This window comes from Sceloporus undulatus, chromosome 4 (assembly GCF_019175285.1).
Source record: "Sceloporus undulatus isolate JIND9_A2432 ecotype Alabama chromosome 4, SceUnd_v1.1, whole genome shotgun sequence".
Classification (NCBI taxonomy): Eukaryota; Metazoa; Chordata; class Lepidosauria; order Squamata; family Phrynosomatidae; genus Sceloporus; species Sceloporus undulatus.
The window spans coordinates 174,165,902-174,178,961 of NC_056525.1; the positions used below are offsets into that span (position 1 = coordinate 174,165,902).

At 41.3% G+C, this 13,060-nt stretch overlaps 1 protein-coding gene across 2 annotated transcripts; it reads left to right on the forward strand.

The window, feature by feature from the left end:
- The first annotated feature begins 88 nt into the window (after window positions 1-88).
- Window positions 89-11,863, forward strand: LOC121928888. Of its 2 annotated transcripts, XM_042464183.1 has the most exons (5): window positions 89-138; window positions 4,819-4,821; window positions 7,443-7,904; window positions 10,604-10,742; window positions 10,894-11,863. In XM_042464183.1, the coding sequence occupies exons 3-5, from the start codon at window positions 7,511-7,513 to the stop codon at window positions 11,051-11,053; spliced, it is 693 nt and encodes a 230-aa protein (XP_042320117.1). In that variant the 5' UTR covers window positions 89-138; window positions 4,819-4,821; window positions 7,443-7,510; the 3' UTR covers window positions 11,054-11,863. The 2 variants fall into 2 exon arrangements, with proteins under 2 accessions (XP_042320117.1, XP_042320116.1); XM_042464182.1 differs by lacking the exons at window positions 89-138; window positions 4,819-4,821 and having other exon boundaries at window positions 7,329-7,904.
- The last annotated feature ends 1,197 nt before the right edge of the window (window positions 11,864-13,060 follow it).

The window sequence follows — 13,060 nt, forward strand, 5'->3', positions numbered from 1 at the left end:
CTTGAGTTCTCGCGGGACTCCCGACGCTCTCGCGCGACTTGGAAATCTCTCTCTCTCTATACAGTATATATCTATAGACTCCGAGTCCCGAGGCTCTCGCGCTAAAGCTTTCCTATCGCGAGACTTGGAAATAGATATGTTTTTATTGTAGTTTATTATAGTGTGTGTGTGTGTGTGTGTATATATATATATATATATATAGAGAGAGAGAGAGAGAGAGATGGGGAGGGGGGAAGATAGATATTAGGCGAGACTGGGAAGGAATATATATATATATCAGTCTCGCCTAATATCTATATATATATATCTATAGATATCTATATATATCTGTATCTCTCTATAGAGATATAGATAGGCGAATGACTTGGGAGGGTTTGTTTATCTACAGAGGTCCCCAATAACTGCTCTTATAAAGGGATTTGGGGACTTCAGTTCCCAGAAGGCCTCAGCCACGTTGGCCAATAGCCTGGGATTCTGGGAGATGAAGTCCAAAAGCACAGTTTGAGGACCATAGGTTAGCAAATGACTGTCTGGGGAGGTTTGTTTTTCAGAGGAGTGGTTCCCAAACTGTGCTTTTATAAAGGGATTTTGGACTCCAGCTCCCAGAATCCCAGACTATTAGCCAATATGGCTGAGGCTTCTGGGAGCTGAAGTCCAAAATTCTCTTAAAGGGCACAGTTTGGGGATTGATAACCTAGGTTGACACCGCTTTAACTGCCATGGCTCAGTGCTATGGGATTCTGGCTAGATTACTGCACTACACTCTTACAGCGCTGCTATTTCACTTTAACCACTCTGGCTGCCTCCTGTTGCATTCTGGGATTTGCAGTTGAGGGAGAGGCATTTAGCATCCTCAGTCGGAGAGCTCTTAGGCCTCATTGAACTACAAACCCCAGAATGCAACAGGAGGCAGCCAGAGGAGTAAAAGCAGAATAGCAGCGCTATGAGAGTGTACATCCAATGCTCAAACCATACTACACATGTGATGGAGACTGCATCTCAGTTATTATGGCAATGTTCCTTTCTCTTCCTTCCCTCCTATAGTCTTCACGTTGCTTGGAAACCACTATGACACGGTCCTAGAGCAGATCAAGCCTGAACTCTCCCTGAGGGCCAAAGTGACAAAACGCAGGCTGTCGTATTTTGGACATATCATGAGGAGAGAGGCCTCATGAGAGAAAACAATAATGCTAGGAAAGGTGGTGGGGAGTAGACAGAGAGGAAGGGCACACGCTAGATAGACGGACTCTATTAAATAGGTCACGGGTGTGAATTTACAGGACTAAGCAGAGCAGTGGAGGACAGGGGTCTTGGAGATGTCTCATCCACAGGGTCACCATGGGTTGAGAACCACTCAATAATTAGGGCAGAAATAGCCCAGCCGGTTTAACAACTCAGAGACTAAATTCAGGCAGTAAGCCTCATAATTGTCAAAAGCCCCTTTTATGATGGGGGCAGCATCTCTGGTTGCCCTAGTAATAGAGATGCTGCCCCCCTCATAAAAGTAATTACAGTATTACTAGGGCAACCAGAGATGCTGCTCCCCTCATAAAAGGGGCTTTTGACAGTTATGAGGCTTACTACCTGAATTTAGTCTCTGGGTTGTTAATTCCTTCCCAGTCCCTTTGTATTCTTTGTCTCTTTTGACATGGAGAAACCGGCTGGGATATTTCTGCTTGTTCTCCTCTTGAACTACTGTCAGGGGGAATGCGCACCAGTTAAAACAGTCAGCGAGCAAAATGAGCAAAATGCAGGTAAGGGCCATCTAGTTCAACCCTTGCTATGCAGGAATGCACAAATAAAACCCTCCTGAGAGGTGCCATCCTGCTTAAAAACCTCTAAAGAAGGAGAGTCCACCACACTTCTAGGCCATTCATAAAATCAAGAAGTTCTTCATGATGTTAAGTGAAATCCCTTTTCTTGTAACGTGAATCCCACTTGGTGTGGGATACATACTCTGACTCCTTTTGGTTCCAATATGAGACAAATACTGTAGCCAAGAAGAAAGGAACAAAAAGAGGGCGGACAAACCGATGTTTTCACTCCTTCTCTTCTAGTGAAAGCCCAGCAGGGGGTTGCAAAATGCTGCTTTTCTTCCCACCCAAAGAAGTGGGATTGCTCTGTATATGTACATGAACAGCAACCATAAACATCCAAACAAGCACCCCAAGGAAGCTACCAGCAAGGCCACTGACTTTCTAGGTTGAGATACAACTTGGGAACAACCATCTGTCCCTTACCAGACTTCATCTCCCTATGTCCCTTACTGGCAGATTGGTTGTAACTATTTTCCTCTCCATTGCTCAGGCCCTTTTCAAAACATATTTCTTATGCTAGCTTAGATCCAAGCTCTCTGACAATATCTTCTTGTTTGCACTTGCCCAGACCCTAAGATCCTCAGGAAAGACTCACCACCTTCACAGCCATGTCTGGTGAAGGTGTGAGACAAGGCTCCCTTGGGGGCTGTTTCCATACTCTTCAACATTTCACAAATGATCTTATTAATTATTTATTTACCCATTTCAGTCAAGGTTTCATCTAGGCCATTCAACTGTAACCCATGTAGTAAAGGATATTTTAGGGGATAAGGCTCAGCATCAAACACCTGTTTTGACTCTACTGGATTTTTCTGCAGCCTTTGACAATTTGGATCATCAGATTTTACTGTTCTGGTTGCCATCATTTGGAATAATGGTGAATGCTTTGTTGTGGTTTAAATCTTTTTTATCTGATTATTCCTCCTCTGTTTCATTTTGGGGATTTATGTAAAAAACGTGCCCTATAACTTTAGAGGTGCCATAAGGAACAGCGTTTGGGCCCTCTTCTTTTTTCATTATATACATATCTTCTTGGATGTTTTATTTCAGATTTTGATTTTCAGTATCATATTTATTTGGATGATACACAGATTTTCCAGAGTTTTAAATTAAATGATGCGTTCGTGTAGAGGTCTATGATGGACTGCTTACTGAGCATTTCTTTGTGGATGGCCACCCACTATTTTAAGCTGAATATAGAAAAAAACCCTGAGATCTTGGCGTTTCAAACTGACCGTCCAGTAGCCTATCTTTCATGCCCTCCACTGAGTTTACAGGGTTGCACAGTGGTTCCTGTTCCAGCTTCCAGGAACCTCAGAGTCCTGCTGGATGGTCATCTGTCCCTGCACCCCTTTATTGGAGTGACAGCAAAAACCTATAATCTCCTTCTCTTGAAGATCCATAGGATGCCTAGGTTCTTGACCACTGAGACTGCCTATCTGTTTATCCAGGCATTGGTTGTATCATGCCTCGATCGTTACAATAGCCTTCTGGTGATTTTCTTGTTCTCGTCTTTCTCTGGATTTAATTCAGAAAAGTGCAATCTGCATTGTCTTAAATTTTTCTAAATACTCACATGTTATTTTCTACTTAGAACTCTTCACTGGCTACCAGTTTGGGCCAGGGCCCTTTTTAAATATTTGATTCTTATATTTAGTGCTCTGTGTTCTAATCTCCTCCAGTACCTGGCATCTCAGCTAGCATGGCATGCAGCAACTAGGAATGGAAAATCTACAGGCAAAGGATTATTGTGTATCCCATTGATGCACACAACTCTTTTAAGGCTGAAACTCAATCCTGAGATCTGTCTCTGTGGAATGATCTACCTTTGGATATCTGGATGGAGGAGGATTTCACTCATTTTCATAAGGGGTTGAAGACCTTCCTCTTTGATTTGCCAGATCAAGCTGCTGAGTTGTGCCTGAGGTTGCTAGTGGGAGATGGGTAGCAGTTGGTGGGATGTTGAGTTTTTAAATGTATATTTATACAGTTAGGTTTTATTGTCTCTATTTGATTGCATATGTTTGATGTTCCGCCCTTCAATGGGAAGGGCATTATAAAAAATGTTATTATCAAATGAAAACGGGTAAATGTGTAGTCAAGCAACATCAGAATGTGGTTATAATGGCAAAAGTAATCAATGAAGATGATCGCACAAGCTAGAAGCCACAGCAGTTTCCTTTTGCCTGAACCTACTGGGAAGGGCAAGATTCTGCCCCCTTGTCTCCTCTTCTCCCTGCTAATTAAATGCTTAGTGCTTTTGTACTTTTGCACTTAGTTTGCAGCAGCTGAAGTAAATCAAGTGCAAAGGAGGAACATGGGAGGAGGAGAGAGGATTTGGGACATTTTTAAAGCAGCTGGAAAAGTGGGATGACAGAGGATGAATGGGGACTGTTGCTGCTAAATCAGGACAGTTGGAAGTTATGCTGCTCCTAGGCTTGAACTTCTTTCACAGAGAGGGAGAAACTGGGCCCCTCCTTGTTGTCCTTTCATTGACATGCAAAGACTTTTATATTCCAATGGGCCTCTGAGAATTGAAGTTTTTTTTTTAATAAAGTGTTTCTAATAAGATGCTGTAATGCTTTTAATTGTACAATTTGAAAGCTGTATTTATTATTTTGAGTTGTATGTTTAAATCATTTTTAATGTTATAGACAATTTAATTATGCAGTATGGAAGACAAAGGATATAAAACTGAGGCTTATCAGGGATAGCCGTATTGGCCATGCAGCAAAATACAACAAAAATCAAAATCCACAAAAGGGTGGTCCTTTTATTGCCCAGCCAAAATGCAGAAAATACATCACACAAGTCTTCAAAGCTTCACTGGCTTCTCCGTGGGGCAAAGATGTTAAAAATCATACAAGAGAAGACAAGTGATGATGTTAAGAGTCACAGGTCTACATTCTGTCTTAGATATTATTTCTCTTGTTAGTTAACGTTGTCTTCCTGGCCATGTGGGGATCTAGAGGCTTCATGTAGATATTGAAAAGCATGGGAGACAGTAGTAAACCTTGCGGAATCCAATAAGCTAAAGGCCAAGAGGCTGAACAACTGACCAGTTCCAGCTTCTGAGAGGTTCAGCCAAACAGAAATGAAACCATGGCATAGTGCCCTCAAGTTGCATATCTTCTAAACAACCTGGATCCAAATGTTGCTAAGAGGTGTAGTAGAACCAGCAGACATATACTTCCCCTGGGAAATTCCTGGCATAGACCATTCATCCAGAAAACAAAGTCTGTCCACATGTCCACATGTCCATGTATCTAAAGCTGGGCATTTCAGTACCCATATATGGATGTTCCTTTTTTGCACTAGAAATGGCACAGGCCTGAAGAAGAGAAGAAAGAGGAACCAGCAATGGGATGTTGCTGATAATTTGAGAGGGGGCCATTACCCCATAACACAATGGGATTCTGCATTTCTTAGAATCTTTTTCTTCTTCTCTAATATATTCTCCTCTAATATCCCAGAGGGGCAAACAGGGTTCAGGAAGAGGCACTAGGGGCCATATTGTAAACATATGACGGCTAATGGAGCAGCATACCAAGGAATTCAAAAAGAAAATAACAATGTGTTTCATATGCTATAGAAAGCCTTCAACTGTATAGATAATGAAAAGTTATGGAATGCACTTAAAGTCATGGGAGTACCACCACATCTGATAGTCCTGATGAGAAATCTGTACTCAGGACAAGAGGCTAATATCAGAACAGAATACAGAGAAACAGAAGTTGCCAGTTGACAAAGGGGTTAGCCAAGACTGCATCCTTTCACTCATTCTGTTCAATTGGTATGCAGAAAATATCATATGAAGGGCAGGCTTGGACACAGAAGGAGGAGTGAAGATAGAAGGAAGAATAAGCAGATGACACCATACTACTAAAATAAAATATCACATACATGGAACAACTACAGAGAAAGATTAAGGAAGAAAGTGCAAGGGAGGATTACTGCTGAACATAAAGAAAACATAAATAATGACCACAGAGGATCTATACAAATTCAGCCTAGATGGTGAGAAAATTGAAATAATAAAAGAGTTCCCTCACCTTGGATCAAACATTATACAGAATGGGGACTGCAGTCAAGAAATCAGAAGAAGATTATAAATGGGGAGAAAAGATCCCAAAGAGCACAAAGGTTAGAATTACATAAGCCAGAGGTATAGTGTCTAGATCAAGGGAAATACTGTAATAGTGCCACTCTATTCCGCTCTGGTCAGGCCCCACCTGGAATACCAGAAGCAAAGCCTTGAGTTGAAAGAAGAACAGAGTCAGGAAGATGAAGGAAGGTTGGGTGAAATGGAACAGTCGAAGGCCTCAACTGAGTCTAAAATGGGCTACTGGGGCTTTTGCTGGTTTTATTTTATCTTTTGTATATTGTATGGTGTTGTTTTTAACTATTGTACGCGTACTGTAATTTATGTAAACCGCCCTGATCTATGGAAGGTGCGGTATATAAATAAAAACTTTATTTATTTATTATTATTATACTGTGTCCAGTTCTGGGCACCACAATTCAAAAAGGATGTTGAGAAACTAGAGTGTGTCCAAGGAGGGCGACTAAAATGGTGAAGGGTCTGGAAACCATGTTCTATGAGGAAAGACTTAGGGAGCTGCGGATGTTTAGCTTAGAGAAGAAAAGGTTAAGAGGTGATATGATAGTCCTGTTTAAATACTTGAAGGGATGTCATATTGAGGAGGGAGCTAGCTTGTTTTCTGCTGCTGCAGAGAACAGGACCCGGAACAATGGATGCAAGCTCCAGGAAAAGAGATTCCACCTCAACATTTGGAGGAACTTCCTGACAGTAAGGGCTGTTTGACAGTGGAACACACTCCCTCGGAGTTAGTGGAGTCTCCTTCCTTAGAGGTCTTTGAACAGAGGCTGGATGGCCATCTGTTGGGGATGCTTTGATTGAGATTTCCTGCATGGTGGGGGGATGGACTGGATGGCCCTTGCGGTCTCTTCCAACTCTATGATTCTATGATTCATTGTATTCCACATCACCATGTACGGGTATGAGACCAGGACAGTAAAAAAAGCAGATAAGAAGAAAATCAACTGATTTGAGATGCAGTGCTTGAGAAGAGTGCTAAGGATACCGTGGACAGACAAAAACGTCAAATAAATTGGTCCTAGAACAGATCAAGCCTGAAATTTTCCTGGAAGCCAAGATGATTAAACTGAGGTACTTTGGCCATGTTATGAGAAGGCATGACACATTGGAAAAGATAATAATGCTAGGAAAGGTGGAGGGAAGTAGAAAGAGAGGAAGATCACATGCCAGATGGATGGACTCTATTAAGGTAGGGTTGGTGAGTCATTTAAGTTAACCTTCCTTGTCTGTTGTAGAATTTCATGGTTATACATGGAAATAAGAGAAAGAACATAGTATAGTGGCTAGCGTGTTCGTGTACTACACTAGACACCACTAGGGGTCCCTCAGAGAGTGCTGGAGGTCTTTAAGCAGAGGCTAGATGGCCATCTGTCACAGGGGATGCTTTGATTTAGATTTCCTGCAGGGCAGAAGGGGGTTGGACTGGATGGCCCTTGGGGTATCATCCAACCCTATGATTCTATGAACCCATTGTGTGACCATGAGCTATCTCATTTCTCTTTCAGGATTATTTGTAAAGAAGCAATCTGCTGCTTCCATTTTGCTTTCGAACAAAGTTTCTGCCGAACTCCTTATGGAGCCTCCAGCTGTGAACGTGAAGGGCACAGAAACTACAGACAATAAAAAGAAGAAAACTTTGTTTGAAGACTTAAAACAGAACAGCAATGATGCTAATAATGATGGTATACCGCTAAGGTTAAAGGATATTAATCTAGAAATCCATTCTGCTGACAGTTTGAGCCAAATTGAGATTGATGATGATTTAAGAAATTCAAGACATCTCCCTGGAGTTCACATTGTAGCCAACAATATTTTTAACCAACATACAAATGTGGGCCCATTTATATTGAAAGACAATAATTTCCCAGAAAAAGGAAAGGGCACATACCGTAAAACACGCACTCATATTCCAGCGATATCAGAAATCAGTTATAATCCTGAAGTGAAAGAAAGTACCACAGCAGAAGGTAAAAATGTTCCCTTTTCAGTGAAAATTGGAATTGAATTATAAAACAAATATTTATATTTTTAAAATTGAGATTATTATGTCATATTATTTTCAGAGGTTTTAGAATTCCTTAATGAAATTGGTTGCAATTCAACTGGTCTATTTTGTTATATATTTATATAGAATTGTAGCATTGGAAGAGACCACAAGGGCCATCCAGTCCAACCCCATTCTGCCATGCAGGAAATCTCAACCAAAGCATCCCCGACAGATGGCCATCCAGCCTCAGTACTATCAGTACTGCCCCCCAGTATTTGGAGGTTACAATTGTACATTAATGAAATAAACTAGGTTTCTTCAGACACCTCCCATTTTTCTTCCTCACTGGTACTGTTTGAAATTGTGCCTTCAGTATCTCCCTTTTGAGAAGTTCCATCCGTCTTGAACTCTCTTATCTTTTAGTACATGGGATCACTCCCAGTATTTCTCTAAGTTTACTAAAATCCGCTCTCCTAAAATCTAGAATGTGTGTCTGACTATGCCTGGCTTCTCCTTTCCATTGTATAACAAACTCCAGGAGAACATGATCACTCCCACCTATATGCATGTCAACAGAAGTAATTGAGTCAATCAAAACATTGCATTGTCCACACTAATTTTGTCAAGGATTAATGAGATTGAGGCTTCCTGCTTAGTGAGCCACAGAAAAAGGTTTAGTTTTTTTCTCTAATGTTTAAGAGATTGGCTTGTAGCTGTTGGCTTCCCTTATAGGAAGAAAATAAATTCATTTGAAATAATAATAATAATAATAATAATAATAATAATTTATTTATTTATACCCCGCTTTCCTGTTGCCAAACAATCAAAGCAGCTTACATATAAATGTGGTACTAGAGAAGAGTTCTACAGATACTGTGGATTGCTAAAAATAAATGGGTAAAACAACCTGAACTCTCCCTATCGTGAGAAGACTCCCTAAAAAAGACAATAGTGCTTGGTAAGGCAGAAGGCAGTAGGAAAGAGGAAGCCAACATTCCAGATGGATAGACTCAAGTCAAGGAAGCCACAGACCTGAATTTGGAAGACCTCAGCAGCGCTGTGGAAGACCCTGACTTGGAGGGCTCTCACTCATGGAATTGGCATAAGTCAGAGTTGACTTGATAGCAGTTAACAACATCAACACCAAGTAATTGATTTAGGAGAATTTAATCAGATACTTGTCTGCCTCATCTGGGAGAGTTTCTCTCTGGTTGTTTTTGTGGTCCTGTCTTTTAAATGTTCTCCATTTATACTTACTTTGCTGTTGAAGGAAGCAAAGAAATGTGCTCATTTGGGATGCTAGACTGTGATCCTAAATTCACATAATTTGCAGGTGTTTATGCTGAAGCTCAGGGAGGTGATTTAAAACTTGAGCCAGCATGGTATAGTGGTGTGACTACTGGACTTTGACACTGGAGACCAGGGTTTGATTGTCTGTTTGACTATGAAACCCACTGGCACATTCTCCTGGCCCTCTGAGGACAGCAAGGCAAACCTCCAGTTCTGGGCACCACAATTCAAAAAGGATGTTGAGAAACTGGAGCATGTCCAAAGGAGAGTGACTAAAATGGTGAAGGGTCTTGAAACCATGTCCCGTGAGGAATATCTTAGGGAGCTGGGGATGTTTAGTCTGGAGAAGAGAAGGTTAAGAGGTGATATGATAGCCCTGTTTAAATACTTGAAGGGATGTCATATTGAGGAGGGAGCAAGCTTGTTTTCTGCTGTTCCAGAGAACAGGATCTAGACCAATGGATGCAAACTGCATGAAAAGAGATTCCATCTCAACATTAGGAGGAACTTCCTGACTGTAAGGGTTGTTCGACAGTGGAACACACTTTCTCGGAGAGTGGTGGAGTCTCTCTCCTTGGAAGTCTTTAAACAGAGTCTGGATGGTCATTTGTCGGAGATGCATTGATTGAGAGTTCCTGCATGGCAGGGGGTTGGACTGGATGGCCCTTGTGGTCTCTTCCAACTCTATGATTCTATGATTCTATGATCTTAAAACAAACACAGTGCAAGTCTGTTTATCCTAGGATATGGGGGTTAACCAAATAGTAACAGAAGAGATCTGGGCTTAACTTAAATATTGAAGAGATGTTTATAAAACTGGAAGCCACATTTGTGCATGGGACTGGGAAGAAATGGTTTCATTGTGAAGGAGAAAATTTAAAATGTAAATACATTTGGATGCAAAATTGGCCGTGTCATGAAAAGATTGGAAATGTAGCACAGAATAAGTAAAGCCTGGTTAATCAAAATGAATTTAAGGGGCTTGACAGACTGACCCCAAGGAGTGGCAGGACGCCACCTCTTTCCTAGTCAGATTGGGGCTGAGGCAACCTCACGACCCGGCCCTGATCCAGCCTTTTGAGGGCACAAAATGGAGCTGCAAGAAACCTTTGGACACAGCACTGGAGGAGTGCCATGATGCTGCGCACCGTGTGGAGTGGCGTGCGGCATCATGGTGCCCTAGGGGAGGAGTCAGGGCATGCATCATCTAGACCAATGAGGACATGGCAGTTTGTGCTCATAGGCGCAGAGTTCTGACGATGCAGCCCCTAACTCTATCCCCAGGGCACCATGATGGTGCGCACCACTCCAGATGGCATACATTATGATGCACCTCCAGGATGGGATATTGTCATTAATATGATAGACTTCTGTGTTACATCCATGTAGGAATTCAGGACAAGAAAATAGCAGAGATTGGACACCTGCGAAACTACACTGCCATTGCTACTGCAGGAATCATTGGTTGGCTCCTAGCAATAGTGCTCCTTGTGGAAAGAATTATTTCATTATGTGTGAAAAAAAAGCAGTAAGTCAATGTTCATTTTGCATTTTTCCTTCCATTATTTTAGCATTGAGATTATGTTTCTAGTGAAATTTGAACATTATTGCAACTGTTTAAAATTATCACCTTCCTCCATAAAGATTCACTAAACAAAACAATTTCATTTCTATTTTAGGGGCAGAGGTATATCAGATTCCACCATATCCAGAAAGGATGAAACTACAAAAATCAAATTTGCAGAAGTTGAGGCTAAAGAAAACCAAATTCTGAAATCTACTGAACTTTTACCATCAACAGAACCAGACAGAAGAGGAAGTTCCCCTATATACCCATAAAATCTTCTTTGGACATTGGGGACCCTGAGTTTGGAAGCAGTAAGAACAGGAGAAACCTCAGTTGCATAAACACTTCTGCTTAATGCTATATTCCACACAGTAGTCTTTGAAAGATATAAGGCAAAAGCAGAATTACATGTGTACTGAATATTTGAGTATTTGTCAACATATGGACATTTCCCACATTTTCACATATAGGGTGGTTGAATGAGGAACTGTGAATCTAGAGGTTTAGAATTATTTTTTGTTTATTTCGCTGGATGGGAAAAGACAGGGAAACACCCAATATTTTGGTAACTAAAAGAAGTTTTATAATCTGTATGAATGTTGAAAATCAGTATGAGACAGTGTCTCAACTGAAATTTTTGAATTAGGTCATAGAATAGTTATGATAGGGAACATGCATAGAGCTCTGACTACAGCCAGGAATATCCACGTTCAGCCTTACCATGAGGTGCTATTAGACAGTACCATGAGGTGCTGTTAGGCATTAGGGTATCATCCATCCATTTTTCAACATGGTAGGATAAAGATGAACTAACCTAAGCCATTTGATGATGTGTACAGTGGGCTCTCCTTATGGCTGGAAGCAGAAGATGGAGGGAGCTGGAGCCACCAGGGTTTGAGTCTAAGGCTCCCCACCTCCAAGCATCCAGGACTAGGCCTCTGGAGGTTGGCCCCAGGGGCAATTGGGCAGGGAAAATGCCAGAAAGCAAATGCTTCCTCCCCAAGCCTTCTCTCAGCCTGGCTGCTTCCAGAGGCATCCCAAGGGTTTGGGGGGAGGGCTAGGGTGATCCCTGCATTGGGAGATCCAGGCATCCCAAGGGTTGGGGGGGGTGGGGGGGCCCTGGGACACCTGGATCGGGGGACCCAGGGATGCCAGGGGGTTGGGAAGGGCTGTAGTGAATATTTTATTGAATATTTAATACTCTTTCTGGGTAAAATTGTAGATTACTTTTGCTCTTAATATTCATGGAGAAAATAAGTTAATGCACATGATACATAATACGTATCGGGTGATAATATAGTATTATGTACTAATATATATTCATGGAGAAAATAAATTAATGCATGTTATACATAATATGTATTGGGTACTAATATCATATAATGTACCTGCATCATATGAGGATACGGACATAAGATAATTTTTAATGGTCGCTGGAAGGCAGTCTTTTGATTTTAGTGGAAAGCCACCCATAGGCGGCTCATTGGTTTAGGGCAAAAAAGCCACCCGGCTCAATTGTAGGATAAAATTTAACCCAAAATGTAGGACAGTAAGGTCCTCCATTTTTCTTAAATGTCCTACATTTTGGGGTAAATTTTATCTTACAATTGTCCTACATTTTGGTCTAAATTTTGTCCTACATTTTGTCCCAGTTTTTAGTAGAGAATTATGGCAACCCTACATCCACAGGGTCACCATGGGTTGAGCTAACAACAACAACAAAATAAAGGACAAATGAAACATGAACTCTTCCCAGAAGCCAAGAGGATAGGGCTTTTTCAAAGGCCGCTCCCAGGCTCCGGACCTCCCTTCCCAGAGAAGTTAGACCTACACCCTCCTTATATCTTTTTCACAGACAAGCAAAGCCTTTTCTGTTCCAACAGATGAGTGATTATATAAGGAGAGTCAGCCTGGCGTAGCGATTTGAGTGTTGGACTAGGTCTCTGGAGATTAGGGTTTGATTCCCAGTTCAGTTATGGAAACCCAGTGGGTGACTTTGGGCAAGTCACACTCTCTCAACCTCCGAGGAAGGCAAAGACAACCATGCTCTGAACAAATCTTGCCAAGAAAATCCCACGATAGGCTTGTCTTAGAGTCGCTATAAGTTAGAAACAACTTAAAAGGCACACAACAATGACAATATAATGCCCACCTTACACAATATGCTGGTGGATATTGCTAACTGTTATGCTGATCTGTTTGGGTTTTTTAAAGAAAAAATGTTATCTATTTTTATTTGTATTAAATAATTTATTTTTAAAATACATTATTTTATTTTT